At 43.1% G+C, this 18734-nt stretch overlaps 3 protein-coding genes across 3 annotated transcripts in view; 1 reads left to right on the forward strand and 2 right to left on the reverse strand.

Annotated features, from left to right (window-relative positions):
• The window catches only part of LOC309659824 (cytochrome P450 2J6-like), a 167945-nt gene extending 162562 nt beyond the window's left edge, over window positions 1-5383 (reverse strand). Inside the window, exon 1 of the mRNA XM_082459977.1 lies at window positions 5084-5383. The gene's annotated coding sequence lies outside the window, so the exon portion shown is untranslated. The remainder of the gene's footprint in view (window positions 1-5083) is intronic.
• LOC309659611 (uncharacterized protein) overlaps window positions 1-15787 on the forward strand; it is a gene marked incomplete at its 5' end in the record, with an annotated part of 33191 nt that extends 17404 nt beyond the window's left edge. Inside the window, 8 exon segments of the mRNA XM_082459469.1 lie at window positions 8471-8566; window positions 9935-10044; window positions 10315-10481; window positions 10818-10841; window positions 10844-10974; window positions 11341-11545; window positions 11751-11966; window positions 12074-15787. Of these exon segments, the coding sequence (XP_082315595.1) occupies window positions 8471-8566; window positions 9935-10044; window positions 10315-10481; window positions 10818-10841; window positions 10844-10974; window positions 11341-11545; window positions 11751-11966; window positions 12074-12276 (1152 nt within the window). The 3' untranslated portion in view covers window positions 12277-15787.
• The window catches only part of ABCC5 (ATP binding cassette subfamily C member 5), a 191097-nt gene that overhangs the window by 131436 nt on the left and 40927 nt on the right, over window positions 1-18734 (reverse strand). The gene's annotated exons all lie outside the window — the stretch shown is intronic.

Below are 18734 nucleotides of genomic sequence, written 5' to 3' on the forward strand. Positions count from 1 at the left end.
GACAACACATTATTGAAAAAATAATATACTTTAACCACACAGTTAAATTAGATTTAATGAGAATATATAGAACTCTACACTTAACAATTGGAGAATACATTCTTTGCAAGCACCTTTGGAATATTTACAAAAATTAACTATATATAGACTATAAAGAATGTCTCAAAATTTAGTAGCAGTCAGACTGTATTCTCTGAAATTATTGTTATTAACATTTAAATAGTGCTAATTATGTACCAGCACTGTTCTAAGCATTTTATAATTATGACCTTATTTAACCCTTATAACAACACGATGAGATAAGAGCTATTACTATCATCCATTTTATAGATGAAGAAACTGAGGCAAAGAGGTGAAGTAACTTAAGTATCTTACACCCAGGATCACACAGCTTGTAAATGGTGGACCTGGGATTCACACTGAGGGAGTCCAGCTTTAAAGTTCATGCTCTTAACCACTTTTCTATGCTGCCTCTTTAGTCACAAACTAGAAACAAAAAACAAACAAAAAACTCTTCCACATTTGTAGACTAAAGTGTATGTTTCTAAATAACTCATAGATCAAAAAAATAAATAATTGATTTTTTTTAATCCCTTAGAATTGAAACTAGTACATAACAAAACTTGAGGGAGATAAATATTTCAAAGGAAACGTATAACTTTATTTTTTTTTTTTTTTTTTTTTAACATCTTTATTGAAGTATAATTGCCTTACAATGGTGTGTTAGCTTCTGCTTTATAACAAAGTGAATCAGTTATACATATACAATATGTTCCCATTTCTCTTCCCTCTTGCATCTCCCTCCCTCCCACCCTCCCCATCCCATCCCTCTAGATGGTCACAAAGCACCGAGCTGATCTCCCTGTGCTATGCGGCTGCTTCCCACTAGTTATCTATTTTACATTTGGTAGTGTATATATGTCCATGACACTCTCTTACCCTGTCACATCTCACCCCACCCCCTCCCCATATCCTCAAGTCCATTCTCTAGTAGGTCTGTGTCTTTATTCCCGTCTTGCCACTAGGTTCTTCATGGCCTTTTTTTTTTTTTTTTTCCCCTTAGATTCCGTATATATGTGTTAGCATACTGTATTTGTTTTTCTCTTTCTGACTTACTTCACTCTGTATGACAGACTCTAACTCCATCCACCTCATTACAAATACCTCCATTTCATTTCTTTTTATGGCTGAGTAATATTCCATTGTATATATGTGCCACATCTTCTTTATCCATTCATCTGTCGATGGACATTTAGGTTGCTTCCATGTCCTGGCTATTGTAAATAGAGCTGCAATGAACATTTTGGTACATGACTCTTTTTGACCTATGGTTTTCTCAGGGTATATGCCCAGTAGTGGGATTGCTGGGTCGTATGGTAGTTCTATTTGTAGTTTTTTAAGGAACCTCCATACTGTTCTCCATAGTGGCTGTATCAATTTACATTCCCACCAACAGTGCAAGAGTGTTCCCTTTCCTCCACACCCTCTCCAGCATTTATTGTTTCTAGATTTTTTGATGATGGCCATTCTGACCGGTGTGAGATGATATCTCATTGTAGTTTTGATTTGCATTTCTCTAATGATTAATGATGTTGAGCATTCTTTCATGTGTCTGTAGGCCATCTGTATATCTTCTTTGGAGAAATGTCTATTTAGGTCTTCGGCCCATTTTTGGATTGGGTTGTTCGTTTTTTTGTTATTGAGCTGCATGAGCTGCTTGTAAATCTTGGAGATTAATCCTTTGTCAGTTGCTTCATTTGCAAATATTTTCTCCCATTCTGATGGTTGTCTTTTGGTCTTGTTTATGGTTTCCTTTGCTGTGCAAAAGCTTTTAAGTTTCATTAGGTCCCATTTGTTTATTTGTGTTCTTATTTCCATTTCTCTGGGAGCTGGGTCAAAAAGAATCTTGCTGTGATGTATGTCATAGAGTGTTCTGCCTATGTTTTCCTCTAAGAGTTTGATAGTGTCTGCCCTTACACTTAGGTCTTTAATCCATTTTGAGTTTATTTTTGTGCATGGTGTCAGGGAGTGTTCTATTTTCATACTTTTACATGTACCTGTCCAATTTTCCCAGCACCACTTATTGAAGAGGCTGTCTTTTCTCCACTGTATATGCTTGCCTCCTTTATATAACTTTAAATAAATATATAGGGACTTCCCTGGTGGCGAAGTGGTTAAGAATCCGCCTGCCAATGCAGGGGACACAGGTACAAGCCCTGGTCCGGGAATATCCCACATGCCGCAGAGCAACTAAGCCCGTGCGCCACAACTACTGAGCCTGTGCTCTAGAGCCCGTGAGCCACAACTACTGAGCCCGTGCACCACAACTACTGAAGCCCACGTGCCTAGAGCCCACGCTCCACAGCAAAAGAAGCCACTGAAATGAGAAGCCTGCACACCATAACGAGGAGTAGCCCCCGCTCGCCGCAACTAGAGAAAGCCCGCGCACAGCAATGAAGACCCAACACAGCCAAAAATAAATAAATAAATTTACAAATAAACATATATGAAAAGAAGAAAGGATGCCACAATTCTCGGAAATGTGAAAGTAATGTGTAGTAACAGATCAGTGGTTACCTGGGGTCAGAATGGGGTGGGGAAGGGCAGGAGGGAGTGGTTACAAAGGTTATAACCACTCCTTGGTTGTGTTGATGGTTCCACAGGTGCATATATATATGTCAAAACTCATCAAAGTGGAGTCTTTAAACAGTTCATTTTATGCCAATTATACCTCAATAAAACAATTTTATAAATGTGCCCACAGGGAAAAAAACTTAAACCTTATATGAGGGTGTAAAGTGAAAAGTAAAAGTCCTTCTGCATTCCCCACCTGCCACTACTAATGTGTTTGAAGTCTTCCATGAGAACTCTCCCAAGCATATCCATCTCCCTTTCCTCCAAGGAGGTAATAACTCTTCTAAATTTTGTATTTATTATTCTCTTACTTTTTGTTTTAGTTTTACTGCATAAGCATATTTCAAACAATCTGTTGTTTAAATATGTATATTTGGGGATATACATATGTTAGATAATATCATACTGTATATATTTTGCAACTTGTTTTTTATTATTCAACATTGTACTTTTTTTTTCCAACATTATACTTTTGAGATTTAACCATGTTGATAGATAAAGTGAAGTTAATTCAGGTCTTTGCTGCACAGTATTCCATTACATAATTATCTGCACTAATGCTATACTAACCACATGTGGCTACCGAGCACTAAAAATGCAGCTGTTATGACTGGGAGACTGAATTTTTTATTTTAGTTAATTTAAATTTTAATAGCCACATGTGGCTAGTAGCTACATACTAAACAGTGCGCTGCTAGAGTATGCACCTAGAAGTAGAACTGCTGTTTCTTACAATATACACATCTTCTATTTTAGGAAGTCACAGCATACTGTTTTCCAAAGTGCTTTTACTCCCATCCACAGTGCATAGGAGTTTCTGTGGCTCTACAGCCTCACCAACACTTCTATTATCAGACTTTTAAAATTTTTCCATCTATTGAGTGTGAAATTATATTTTCTTGTGATTTTAAGTTAATTTGCTTTCCATAATTGCAAATGAGATTAAGTATCTTTTTATTGTTTAGTGACTGTGTTTCCCCTTCTGTAAAATGCCAACTCAGTACATGTCTTCAGTACATTTTTATAATACATGGGGGAGGTAGTTGTTGTTATTCATTTATAGGCATGTCATATTTTTCTATTATTATTTTGTCAGTTATATATGTGTTGCAAACATATTTTCCCAGTTTGTGACCTGACTTTTCATATTTAGTGTCCTTTAATGAACAAAAGTTTAAAATTTTCAACACTGCTGAATTTATGTTTATCACTTTAGGGTCCCATATTAATAAATCCTTGCTTATCCAAAATCTGAAATTTCTAAAAATGCAGAAAAACTGGATCACTCACCCATCATTGGTGATAATGTAGAATGGTACTGCCACTCTGGGAAAGAGTATCCCAGTTTCTTTAAAAACTGTATATGCAGGGAGTTCCCTGGTGGCCTAGTGGTTAGGATTCCAGGCTTTCACTACCATGGACCATGTGGGGCAGCCAAAAACAAACAAACAAACAAACAAACAAAAAACTGTACATGAAAATACCATACAATCCAACAATTACACTTCTGGGTATTTATTCCAGAAGACTTATGTGCACACAAAAACCAGAACACAAATGTCTCTAGCAGCTTTATGCATAATAGGCAAAAACTATAAACAACTCTGTGAAGAAAAATGTATTTGACCCCTGTTCCCAGTTCCTGACACAGAGTTCCTAAAACCCTGTAATTTCCTGAGTGATAGGGGTGTGAGGAACATCTTTTGTTCTGATATTTGGTCTTTGATCCTGGTTCCTGACACAGACCTCCTAAATCCCTTGAATTTCCTGGATGATAGCAGCACTTTTTGCTCTCCTGAGGTGACTTTTGGTGGACTCCTGGATAGCTTCAGGATGGGGACTGGTCACTAGAAAGACCAAGCCATGATTAGAAGTTCCAATCCCCATCCTCTGAAGAGAGGAGAGGAGCTGGAGATTGAGTTAATAATCAATCATGCCCATGTAATGAAGCTTCCATAAGAAATCCTGAACTATGGAGTTTGGAGAGCTTCTGGATTGACGAATACATCCACGTGCTGGGAGGGTGGCACACCCCAACGCCACAGGGACAGAAGTTCCTGTGCTCAGGACCCTTCTAGACCTTGCCCTGTATGTCTTTTCATCTGGCTATTTATCTGTATCCTTTATTATATACTTTATAATAAACTGGTAAACACAAGTGTTTCCATGAGTTCTATGAGCCATTATAGTAAACTATCAAACCTGAGGATGGGGTTGTGGGAAGCCCCAATTTATAGTCACTTGTTCAGAAGTATGGGAGGCCTGGGTTTGGGATTGGTATCTGAAGTAGGGGCAGTCTTGTGGGAATGAGACTTTTACCTGTGGGATCTGCACTAACTCTGGGTAGTTAATGTCAGAATTGCTTGGTATGAGGGGGGGGAAACCCCACACATTTGGTGTCCATAGTGTTGTGAGTAAAACAGAGGAAATAAGTGTTTTCCCTTAAAACTCAGAAGTCCTGGGCTTCCCTGGTGGCGCAGTGGTTGAGAATCTGCCTGACAATGCAGGGGACACGGGTTCGAGCCCTGGTCTGGGAAGATCCCACATGCCGCGGAGCAACTGGGCCCGTGAGCCACAATTACTGAGCCTGCGCGTCTGGAGCCTGTGCTCCGCAACAAGAGAGGCCGCGATAATGAGAGGCCTGCGCACCGCGATGAAGAGTGGCCCCCCCTTGCCACAACTAGAGAAAGCCCTCGCACAGAAACGAAGACCCAACACAGCCATAAATAAATAAATTTAAAAAAAAAAAAAAAACTCAGAAGTCCTTCACCAGGTGAAAAAACAAACTGTGGTACATCCATACCATGGACTACTACTCAGCAATGTAAAAGGGGTGGGTACTTACACAGGCAGCAATCTGCATGGATCTCCAGAGAATTTTGTTGAATGAAAAAAGCCAATCCCAAAAGGTTACATCTGCATGATTTGATCTATATAACATTCTTGAAATGACAAAATTATAGACATGGAGAACAAATGAATGGTTGCCAGGTGGTGGAAGAATGGGGAGGGAGGTGGTTGTAGCTATAAAAGGGTGACATGAAAGAATCCTGGTGTTAATGTTCTGTATCGTGAGTGTATCAATAGCAATATCAATATCCTGATTGTGGTATCTCAATATAGCCCATCCCAAAGGTTTTCAATAATGTGAGTGTGAACCAGAACCATCCGGGGAGCTTTCAGACAGACACACACAAACCTCCAAATGGTTTTTCTACTCACACACATTACCTGATGGCGCCAGGGCTGTAGGCCTTTACAGACATTAGATAAAGAAGGGTAAGTGGGAGAGTTCTGTTTTAGGAGAATGGCAAAATAAAGGATTAGGTTGGGGGAAACTAGATAGAGGAAACCTTATGAAGAAGCTATTCCAACAGTACGTACAAGGGATGACGCAGTTCTGTACTGTGGTGCTAGCTGCGGGGACAGAGTTCTGATAGGTTTATGTCTCAAAAAAGGAGCTTAGGGCTTCCCTGGTGGCGCAGTGGTTAAGAATCCGCCTGCCAATGCAGGGAACACGGGTTCGAGCCCTGGTCCCGGAAGATCCCACATGCCGCAGAGCAACTAAGCCCGTGTGCCACAGCTACTGAGCCTGCGCTCTACAGCCTGTGAGCCACAACTACTGAGCCCGCGTGCCACAACTACTGAAGCCCACGCACCTAGAGCCTGTGCCCCGCAACAAGAGAAGCCTCCGCAATGAGAGGCCCACACACCGCAACAAAGAGTAGCCCCCGCTCGCCGCAACTAGAGAAAACCCACAGCAATGAAGACCCAATGCAGCCAAAAATAAATAAAATAAAATAAATTAATTTTAAAAAAAGGAGCTTAACCTCTCAAGCAAGCTTCTTAACTAAGTATTGACAGTAATCCCTAATGTCCACAGTTGGATAGAGGATATACTTCTAGGTCTGCAACAAAATAATTACATGTTCTTGCCTTGTGAAATCAGCAAGGGTCCCCGCCACAAGAGAGCGTACCCATCCCTTCCTGGTAGTCCATGCACTTTCTCTGAGGCACAGTTAGTTCCAGAAGGACCTGAGGAGACCTTTATCAATGGCCTCACCTGCCCCATCTCCCAAGTCCCCCAGTTTTCCTGAAAGGTCCTTGTTACTCAAATTTAAACCACTTATCTAGACAAGGCGGCTAAACAGGTACTTCTCCCCTAGTCTTGGCCTAACTTCCTCCCTGCCTGGAGCCCAGAAGGCATACCTGGACAGGGGCAAAGCAGGACACTCTGCTGTGACCTCTCTGGCCACAGCCTCTCACCAGGGAGTGGCTACCTGTCATGAGCAGTATTCAAAACCAGGAACCAAGGTGTGGTCTGGGCTCCTTTAAGCTCCAGAGTTTGGGGGTTCCTGGTGAGTCCCCAGAGAAGAGTCCAGAAGAGGAGGAGGGAAGGGGGGTGGCCCACCACAGGGGGATTCTTCCTCTGCCTCCCTGTCAGCCTTCTGCTTCAAGGTAAGACGGGGCAAGAACAGGGAAAGAGGGGAATACTGTTCTGGGAAAATTCCAGAAACCTCCTCATTCCCCAGAACTAGAAAGCATCTAAAATAACTGGGTTATACATTTCTTTTCTCTGTAGTATCTATATTTTGGTTTCCTTTGGGAAACAGATGAAACACCCATTTCACTGATCAGTACGCACAGCGCCCATCTCATTTGCCTGCATAGACATCTACCAAATTGTCTGTCTTTCCATTTTACTACCTCTCTGATTCCACCCCTTTATAATGTTCAACTCTTCCTTTATACCAAGATTAGTAACTATGAACAGGGCCGTTTGGGTCCTGTTAATAATAATATAACTCCTTTCCCACCTCACTTGGGAAGATCTTGTAGAGGAAGTAATGTGGAGGGAAAAGGACAATGTTTGCTTCCCCCCAGATATGTTTCTCCTTAGTCTGGAGATGTACCTTATGAGTTAACTGGTATGGGGAGACAGTAGAAGAGGCATGGGAAAGAACTTGCTGGGCTCAGCTACAGGAATAACCAGAGTCACCTGCGCTTGGGGTGTGGGTGAGGTGGGCAGAAGGGCTTTTACATTTCATCACATAGCTCCACCAGTCACATGGTAGATGATCAATGAGATCTTTTCAAGATGGTGATGACGAAAATGGCTCCCACAGATCTTAGAGGAAGTCATTGGGTTTGAGAAGGGCACAGAGCCCAGAACAGTGTAGGTAGTCAATAAATTTACATTGACTACAACGTTCCTTAAGTTCCCACATGTTTTACATCACACTCATGTTTACTTCTCTCCAAACTTTTCCTTTCAGGAAATGAGAAAACATGAAAGTCGGAAGGGAACACTGAGAAACAAAATTTTAGGGGAATTTTGTTCAGTGTCTATGAGGAAGAATCACAATAGAGCTAGAGAGAAAAAAGTATGGTCAGACAAAGGCCAAAACTTTAGGGTTATGACTATGGAAGGAATAGGCCTCCCCAGAGAGGCAGTCTGCATACAGATTTGGGTAGGCTTTATATGGGAGCAAAACCACAGGAAGAAAGGGCTGAGCCCTGACTCAGCTCACCACATCAACTTCCATCATTTGCCTACCAGACCAGACCAGCCCCCCCAGCCCTGGCAGGAAGAACTTGGCATTCGGGAATCTTGGCCCAAGAAGGAGGGGTTCACATGCCCAGCCCATGTCCACATTTTCTTTCTCTGCAGAGAGACTCTAGGGTCCCAGCCCTGGCACTCCTCTCACTTAGGAAACACAAAAGCCCTATTCCCATCTCATGGGGTCTCTACTCTATACAGGAAGGGCAAACAAACACTTTCAGCATCAATTGTTCAGTCTTTGACCAGCGTGGGGTAGACCCTGCTGTCTTCCAGGCTATATTTAACCAGAAGGACTTCCGTCCAGTCATCAACTACAGCATCCCCACTCATATCAACATCTCCTTCATCCTGTCTGCCAGCCTCAAAGTGGTGAGTTCTGACTGATAACATTCTTTCCATAGCCTGCTAATAGGAAACAAGAACTCTTTACCCTGTCAATCCAACACTGCACCTGTCCAGTAGTGAGCAAAGAGTCCCCTGAATGAATTCTGTACAAGTTAAATGTTCATCCTATGGGGTGGAGAGACATGAAGGGGAACGCTGCTGTGACATTTCTGCAGGTAACGTTTGTCCTTGAGTCCTGCCCTTATAGGAATATTATACTAAAAAAACATTAGTTTTCCAATGGGCCCCCATGCTGTTTTTTCCCCTATATTTTCCATGCAACCTGCATTTTTCTGAACTACTTTCTTTTGAGACTTGTAATTGAAAAGCTGAACTGTCACATGGGACCACTTAGGAAACAAAGGAAGGAGGTAGACTAGGACCTGATTTCATGGCATTAATGATCCTGGATGGGGATTTTTTGGTTCGGATGCACAACTTCAGCTGCTGATGTCATTTCTGCGGTTAAAGTTGGTATGTAAGCTCAGCTTTCTTCTTCTCTCTTTCTCCTTGCCTGATTTTCTGGCTTTGTTTGCAAAAATCACATTTTGTTGAAATTGACAGTGCCCAAGGGAATACATAAAGCCAACCAGAATGGGGCCAGTGCTGGTGACAAATAGCTTTCTGGGCTGCCAATCAACTTTGAAATTCAGATGGAAAAAACAGAAAGAAGGAGGGCAGCACAGTTGGAAGCCCCTAAGTAAGCTTCAAGGCCCAAATGTATCCAGAACCCAGCTCACGATTTCCCTTGAGCAGGAAGTGAAAGGCCAGTAAGACTTTGTTAGCTAGAGAAGAGGGACATTATCACCAGAAAGAGAAGAGGAAAAAGAGTTTAAAAGGAAATGTGGTTAAAAAACAAAAAAAAACCCTCAGGGAATTCCCTGGTGGTCCAGTGGTTAGGACTCCGCACTGCCACTGCAGGGGGCACAGTTTCCATCCCTGGTCGGGGAACTAAGATCCCTCATGCTGCGTGGTATGGCCAAAAACAAAAGACCAAAACAAAACAAAAAAGCAACATGCATAATAATGTGCACAGTATCATTCTATCTGTGTAAATAAAAATGAATGCTGGAATATATATTTTTTCTAGAATGCTATATAAAAAACTGTTAATAATGGACCTGAGTTGGTGATATGAACTGAGTTGGAGTGAATTAAGGAGGGAAAAAATTATTCTTCATATTATACCTTTCTGGAATTGTTGAAGTTTTATCATATGCCCATAGTACATACATTTAGAAAAAAAATACATACATATGTATATATTTTTAAGGGACTGGAAGGGCAGGAGATGCTGACATAAACTAGCTCCAGGTTTCAGCCATAACTATCCCTCTGGGCCCTATGCCCTAGATCTGGAGTCACCCATTCATCAGCTGGGACCCAGAAGAATGTGGTGATATCAGTAAACTCACCCTGACAGCTGAGAACCTGTGGCTCCGAGACATCTTCATCGTGGAATCGTGGGTATCAGGGCTGGGAAAAGCCGGGGGAAGACCCTTCTGCAAGGAGCAGGCGAGGGCACTGCAGGGCACACCCATGCAGCGGGGCCACTGCAAACTTATTTCAGAGAGGAGCACAGTCACAGCGCATCAACTTCTCCGCTAGAAATGAGAAAGCGGTAGGGAGAAAAGATGGCGGAGTGGCAGCACTGGGAAGCCCTGCCTTAAGAGCAGAACGTAAACTGATGTGAAACCCAGAGCATCTGCCCCGCCTCCCCTTCCACCACTTAGCAACGATGTGGATCACACTCTGGATGGCCTCTCCGCCTGTGTGACTAATGAAGGTCGCGTTGTGTACAACAAACCGATGCAGGTGACCAGCATCTGTAGCCTGGACATCTACTTCTCTTTTGACCAGAAGAACTGCACCCTCACTTTTAGCTCTTTCCTCTACACAGGTGAGTTGCAGTGGAGGTTCTGGCACGGGGTAAACTGAGATCAACAAAAAAGCACTCAGAGGCAAAGTCATTTTTTTAAATGCATAAAAAAGGACAGTGGAGTATTTGCTAATTGGGGGTGTGTGGATGGTGGGGTAGGGGAAGTTGAACTTAAGAGAGAACAAGACTTCCTGAGAAAGCCCAGGATTGAAAGAAGGCAATTGGGCAGCAAGGAAGTCACATTACAGGACTGTCTGAAAGAGGTAGCTAAAGCAGTTGTTGAATCATCTCTCTGAGCCCCACACAGAGTAGGTGCTGAGCAGATGTGTGTTGAGTGAGTGTCTGTCTCCCCTGCAGTGGAAAACATGTTGCTGGGCATGGACAGGAAGTATGGGAGATAACAGACACCTCGTGTGACACTGGCCACACACAAGGGGAGTGGGAGCTCCTGGGCATCAACAAGGCCACCCCGAAGATATCTGTGGGCTCCAGCCTTTTTGACCAGATCATGTTCTAGGTAAGGCCAGAGATTCTGGCATGGCTGTCCATCCCCCATTTCTTTCTCATCGTACACTTCTAAATCTCAGAGCCTCTCACCTCTTGCCCTAAGACCAGAAAGTCCCTGGGCACCATAACCCTTATAGCGTTCCTCTCTCCCAAGTCCCCCAAAGAAGTTCCCCTCTCTGAACCAGCTCTGGCCTAGGTTTTCTTTGGTGGGTATGGGGGAGTCTTATTAGTCATATGAAAGCTGCTCCTCATCCAGCCCCAGAAAGAGCCCCTGCTGGAGTGAGCACATCAAGAAAGGAAGAGTCTGGAACCATCTCTTGGTTTCCCTTCAGTTCTAGCTTCACCTGGTTCTCTTCTCTCTCCTCCCCACCAGGTGGCCATCAGGCACAGGCCCAGCCTCTACGTCATAAACCTCCTGGTGCCCAGTAGCTTTCTGATAGCCATCGACGCCCTCAGCTTCTACCTGCCGGCAGAAAGTGACAGCCGCGCCCCATTCAAGATGACACTCCTGCTGGGCTACAGAGTCTTCCTGCTCATGATGAATGACTTACTCCCTGCCAGTGGCACCTCCCTCATCAGTAGGGCCCCCACCCCACTGTTGAAAAATGAAAAAAGAAAAAACAAGGAGGCAGGGTAGGTGGGTGAACTGGCTAGATCTGCTGAGGCAGCAGAGGGAGACAGTGGTCATCTTAGAAAGGGCTCAGTGTGTGAGACAGAAAAAAGGGGGGCTTGGTGGTTCCTCTGGACCTGACTCACTCAGGTGTGCTCCTTCCCGCCACCCAGGTGTCTACTTTGCCCTGTGTCTGTCACTGATGGTGGTCAGCCTGCTGGAGACCATCTTCATCACCTACCTGCTGCACCTGGCCACCATCCAGCCCCCACCCATGCCTCGCTGCCTCCATCCCCTGCTTCTACACTGCACCAGCCCAAGGAAATGCTGCCCTGCTGCTCTCTGGAAGGAGGATGTGGGCCTGGGCCTCACACCCACCCACCTGTCCGGTAAGAGAAGTCTGCACTGCCCACACTCTCTGCACTGGGCCCAACTTCCCATTTCTCTAATCCTGTCTCCTTCCCACTTCACAGCTGAGTCTCTGCCCTCTCCACAGGACAGAAGGAGCCAGGGGAATTGGGAGGGAAGGAGCTGGGACCCAGAGAGGCAGAACTGAATGGTGGCTCAGGATGGACAAGGGCCCGGCTAGCTGACCTGTGGGTACAGTTCAGCCACATGATGGACACCCTGCTCTTCCGCGTCGACCTGCTTTTCTTGGCCACCTCCATCACTACGGTCATCATCCTCCGGAACACCTAGGAGTAGTGTTCTAATGGCGCAAGAACACCTGGTGTTCAGGTTTCCTTGGCTTCAACTAACCATCCCAGGCCCTGTTCCCCTGCTCCAGTCCACATACAACAGTCCCAGAAATGTGCCCGCGATCCCTGCTCCAGCCCTCCCAGGGCTTAAACAGAACCACTGCCGACTCTCTCAGAACTGACATTATATTTCCAAAACACAATGAATTCAGAATATACATGTTTATGTTAGAAATATCATTTTTACTGGAAAAGGAAGGCTTTATAATAAAGACTACAAATATTTACCAAAAAGTAATTCATGTTGCTGGAATAGAGGACAGGGATTAAATCTCTTGAAAAATAGGCTGAAATATTTATTTATTGTTTTAATAAATATTTATTGAGCATCTACTACCTGCTAGGCACTGTTCTGAACTGTGAAGAAGATACAGCAGTAAACCAAACTGGCAAAAATCTCTATCCACATGGAGCTTACATTGGGGGTGGGTGGAGAGTGACAGTAAAGAAGATAAGTGAGAGAAACATAGAGTATGTGCTAAGTGCCAAGGAGAAAAAGCAAATCAGGGAAGGCAGAATGGGAAATGTGCGGAGGGGCTGCAAGTTTAGGAGGGTGGCCAAGGAAGACCTCATGATAACTTCCTGCCGGGCTGGGTCCTGTGCATGGTTCCACAATAATGCCAGCTGGAGACTACTGTAACCCAGTCTTTTACGAGAGGCTCAGAGGTTATGTAACTTGCCCAAAGTCATGCAGTTCTTGCTATTTTTAGTTCTTTTTTTCAGGGATAGATTTCGGGTGTGTGCTTAATGAATGTTTACTGAGCCCAGGTGAGGGGATAAACAAATGTCCTTGGGTAACCCTGTGGGAGACTTGAGGAACCAAACACAATGTCTGTCCTCAAAGAGCTTGTGGCACAGCTGGAGAACTAAAATACATATGTAAATAATTTCAATGAAATGTAGAACATCTTTTTAAAGCTTTGTTGAGCACCATTAAAGAGAAACTGCAGGAATTCCCTGGTGGTCCAGTGGTTAGGACTTGGTGCTCTCACTGCCGGGGCCCTAGGTTCGATCCCTGGTCGGGGAACTAAGATCCTGCAAGAGCGTCACATGTCCAAAAAAAAGAGAGAGAGAGAAACTGCTACAGAGTTCAAAGGAGAAAGAATTCCTCTAGCTGGAGCAATGGTTCTCAATCCTGGCTGCACGTTAGAATCATCTGAGGAGATTTTCAAATAATCTTAATACCCAGGCTTTACCCCAGACCAATTAAATCAGAACCTTTGGCATGGGCCACGGCTTTGGTGCGTTTGAAAGCTCCCCATGAGATTCCAATGTGCAGCCAGAGTTGAAACTACTGGGCTAGAGGTTAGGAGAGCTTCATGTGGAGAAGGCAATGAACAGAATGTATGAACAGATGGAGGGACATGAGGCCTGAGAGGACTCACTGGTCACAATACACCTCTGGGGTTACATATAGGTAAAATCATAGCAAATGGGCCTCAGGGCATCCAGGAGTTTGTGCAGCAATAGTTAAATAGTGGGATCCAAGCAGAATCCCAACACACTCATTCTCGTGGTACTCAGGGGACTCGAGTGTCCAGAACAAACTCATAAAACCATCTGCCAGAAATAGTCCCCAGTAGAATGCAAATGGTGCAGACTTTAGCAAACAGCTTGGCAGTTCCTCAAAGTGTTGAACACGGAATTACTATATGATCTAGCAATTCCATTCCTAGATATATACCCAGGAGAAATGAAAACATATGTTCACACAAAAACTTGTATTCAAATGTTCATAGTGACATTGTTCATAATAGCCAAAAAGTGGAAACAACCCAAATGTCTATCAACTGATGAATGAATACATAAGATGTTATATATCCATACAATGGGATATTATTTGGCCATAAAAAGAAATGAAGCACATGATATAGGCTACAACATAGATGAACCTTAAAAACAAGCTAAGTAAAAGAAAAACCAGTCACAAAAGACAACATATTATATAATCCCATTTATATGAAATGTCCAGAATATGCTAATTCATAGAAGCAGAAAGTAAATTAGTGGTTGCCTAGGACTTAGTGGGGAACGGGGTAGGTGAAAGAGGAATGGCTGCTAATGAGTACAGGATTTCTTTGGGGGATGATTTAACAAAATGTTCCAAAATTAGACTGTGGTGATGATTGCATAACTCTGCAAATGTACTAAAAACCATTGAATTGTGTGCTTCAAATGGGTGAATTTTATGGTACGTAAATTATATCTCAATAAAGGAATTAAACAACAACAAAAAATAAATAACCCCCCACAAAATTCTCTCTTTTCACCACTTCCGGCTTATTCTCTCATTCCACTGTTCCCCACTGTCACCTCCCAGACTCTCTCATTCCCGGATCCATATATTCAACTTTCATCAGTGTCTGCCCTGGCCCTCCTCTACCTTCGGATGAATCACCAGGGCTCAAGGACCTCAGCTCCCCACCCACCTATCAGCTCTACGTGCTTCCTTGATGTTGACATCACTCACAGCTTCAGCTCGCACACAGCTTCCACCATTTCTAATTATATGAAACCCTCACAGCCAGACCAGCTCAGGGCTCCTTGATAAGAGATGGGGATTCAGACAATACACCTAAGATGAGTTTCCAGAGCTTTGGACTATTTCTCATGGGGATGGAGGAGGTTGGGGGATGCAATGAAGAACAGCAGCCCTGCTTCTATTTCTGCAATTGAAGAAGAAAATATAGGGCTGGGGTAGCTGACAATCCCCACTGGTCAGCCGGCAGGTGGACCTCCTGTACATGCAACATGCCATCAGGCTTAAATGAGAGCTTCTGCCTCCATGGACCTTCCAGTCATCTGGTCCCCAGAACAGCAACATGGAATGAATGAATGAGTAAAGCACTCATTCATTGTTTAGCCAATCTTCACTTAGTGCTTACTTATGTTCTAGACATTTTTTTAAGTGCTGGGGATATGGCAATGAATAAGACAGACAGGAGGAGACTGAGGAGGAGACAGGAGGAGAGTGATGATTTCATACAATGATAACTGTTCTAAAAAAAATAAACAGGGTAATAGGACAGAGAATGACACACAGGTTAACAGTATGTTCCAGGATGGCCTCCCTGAGAAAATGACATTTGTGCCAGCTGAGAAATGAATGATAAGATAATGATGAGATGTGTCCTGGGATATCATCCTGATGTATTTATTCATCAGAAGAGGTCAGGATGAAGCATAATAGACAGGCTCTACATTTATGGAAGCAGGTCAGGTAGCCAGGATCTCTGGATGAACAAGGTGAGAAATTGGAGAGAGACTCCTATGTTGGTTATTTTGTTGCTATTGTGTAATGTTTAAGGATTGTGAGGGTAAGCATTTATAATCCCATCAAAGAATTTAGAAAAGTATCTTTCAAATGGTTTTGATCATGGAATCTATTTTATTCACCCATGCATAATGCCTCACTCAAAAAAGAACCAGTGACAAAAAAAAAAAAAAAAAAAAAAGAACCAGTGACAATATAGAATTGAAAAGGAACAAAATTAAAAGTTGCAGCAAACTTGTTGCTATAATTACATGTGAATTTGTTTATTATGTACTATATAAGAGAATGAGTTTACCTGAGTCTTTTTAATCAGAAAACAATGCCCTATAAACTTTAAAATAGGCAATATTTTTATTATACTTGTCTTGATATTATATTACAAGTTATTTAACTAGCTTACATTCTCTGAAAGTACATCACCAATGTAGTGTCACTACACAAGTAGATTTAAAATTTGCATATGTCCACTTTAACAATAAGGTATAGATACCTGAACCAGAAAGCAAAACTACTTTTTTCTTAAAAGCAAAGCTACTTTTGATGCAAATATGCATTGCAACACCCTGAAGGGGGAAATCAAACAATTTACATGACACTGAATAGATGATGATGAAACAAAGCTACCAGTTCATTATCAAAAAGCAGTAATAGCAGCTCAACCACCTCAGGTCAATGCTGCTAATGCACTGATTAAAAAAGCCCTGGAAACAGAATTCCAACATGGGGGTGTCTGCTTGCAGGCAGGAGACTTTTAACTTTCTCAGAGAATACAGGATCTTAGTAGAATGAATCAGTAGTTGAATCCTGATGACACTTGAGTAGTGTGCAAATTTTAGTTTACAAATGCCTCATTTTAGCAATCCTGAATTAGCAGATCCTTAGTGATATGTAAACCTGAAAGAAAGACCTGAAGAAAGGACTTGGATTTGTCAGCCCTTCAGGAGTCCCTCACCACCCTCTAGTGGGGACACTACTCAGACCCCTCTGAGATCATTAGTGAACCTAGGATATGTCAGAAGAGCATATTATGCACAGATGCCTACATTACCCATATTTTCCTGACTAGAATTTGGACACATTGTCAGATTTTTTTTCTGATTTGTAAAATCATTTATATGAACAGCCTTATAAATCCTTTCTTACATGAAAAGAAATATAAAAGTTGCAAAGAAAACAAAGAACAGGTATCAACTAACATGCACCTGTGCTTTTCATCATTGACCTATTGTTGAGGTTGATGATTTGATGAACTATTATTCCATTTGTCCTTGTTGAGAAAGAACTCTGCTTGTTTGAGTATTAGTGGGTCTAGAGTAAAATAAAGACATGGTGGCTTCTGCAGTTTTCTGTGTCTAAACCAAGGCCTTTCCTTGGTTTAAACATAGAAAGTTGTTTTAATAATAATAGCTATCATTTACTGAGTACAGTTGACCCTTGAACAACATGGGTTCGAACTGAGCAGGTCCACTTTTACACAGATTCTTTTCAATAGTAAATTCTGCAGTACTACACAATACGAGGTTCGTTGAATCTGGGGTTGGTTGAATCTGCAGATGCAGAATCACAGATATGGAGGAACCATGGATATGGAGGGTCCACTATAAGTTACAAGTAGATTTTCAAGTACGCGGAGGGTGGGCGCCCCTAATTCCTGTGTTGTTCAAAGGTCAACTGTACTTTCTATATGCCAAGCCCATTACAGTCTTTATTTCATTTGATCCTCACAACAATTCTATGAGGCAGATATTAGCATTAGACATCTAGGTAGAAAAAGAATAAGATCCTTCCCCAGGATCATATAGCAGGTAAGTGGTAGAACCATTTTTAATCCAATTTTGTCTAACTCTTAATCCTATGTTTTAACACATCCAGGTCACGACCAAGGAATGCAGAAATAATAATTCTTGAAAATGAAAAACTAAGTATTAGACTCTGTATCCAGAATGATAAATCAAAAGATTTATCCCATTTCGCTCTGATAACTTTTATTTTTTTAAGGAATTCCTTTATTTTTATTTTTTATTTATTTATTTTTGGCTGTGTTGGGTCTTCGTTTCTGTGCAAGGGCTTTCTCTAGTTGCGGCAAGCGGGGGCCACTCTTCATCACGGTGCGCGGGCCTCTCACTATCGCGACCTCTCTTGTTGCGGAGCACAAGCTCCAGACGCGCAGGCTCAGTAGTTGTGGCTCACGGGCCTAGTTGCTCCGCGGCATGTGGGGTCTTCCCAGACCAGGGCTCGAACCCGTGTCCCCTGCATTGGCAGGCAGATTCTCAACCACTGCGCCACAAGGGTATCCCCTCGCTCTGATAACTCTTAACCTCAGGGTGTCAGTCTTCACAGTGGCCAACATCAGCCTTTGGACTTTCCAAAGTTCTCATGATTTCCTTGCCTCTCACTGGAACCCTCCGAAACTGGCTTGTTCACACACACAAATGAATGTGTGTATAACTGGTGAAATCTGAATAAACTCTAGGGATTATACTGTTTAAAGACAATTTTCAGAAAAAAGGCAAAATGATGACTCTCGTACAAATATAAAAAGGAATACGTATTAAAGAATTGACTGGGTGACGTCAGCTACATGGCAGAGTCAAAGCTCCCTTTGCCTCTCACCTTCAATCTACAACCAGTAAAACATCCAAAATTCAACAAAGGTGCCTCTGCCCAACACACCAGGACACCAGAGAATTCCAAACATCTGTACATCTAAAGGTGGTGGACTGGAACACAAACAGGAGGCAGAACTGAGGGAACAGCAGAGTCAGTGGCTGCAGTCCTGGCCCTCTGGCCATGGCAGTTGAGTCCACAGCCCCAGAGGACTTGGTAGCGGCAGGGGAGGCAACACACGACTCCAGCAGCCCCAGCAGCCACAGGTAACTGAGCAGCAGCAGCAGTGGGGTCTGGGACCCTGTCCCTCCAGCTGCTGAGGCACCCATGCTCCTGGTCCTTGGCCCCAGACTCGCAGTGGCAGAGCCCGTGAACCTTAAAACACCAGCCAGAACAGGTGCCTGAGTGATCTGGGCTCCCCCCTCTCCCTGGGCCTCCCCTGACAGGGCAGATCCTGTGACTCAGGGGAAACTAGTGGCAAGGGAAGAGCCCATCATCCCAGTGCACCAGGAAGCAAC

This window comes from Balaenoptera physalus, assembly GCF_965194825.1.
Source record: "Balaenoptera physalus genome assembly, chromosome: 4".
In the NCBI taxonomy this organism is placed as follows: domain Eukaryota; kingdom Metazoa; phylum Chordata; class Mammalia; order Artiodactyla; family Balaenopteridae; genus Balaenoptera; species Balaenoptera physalus.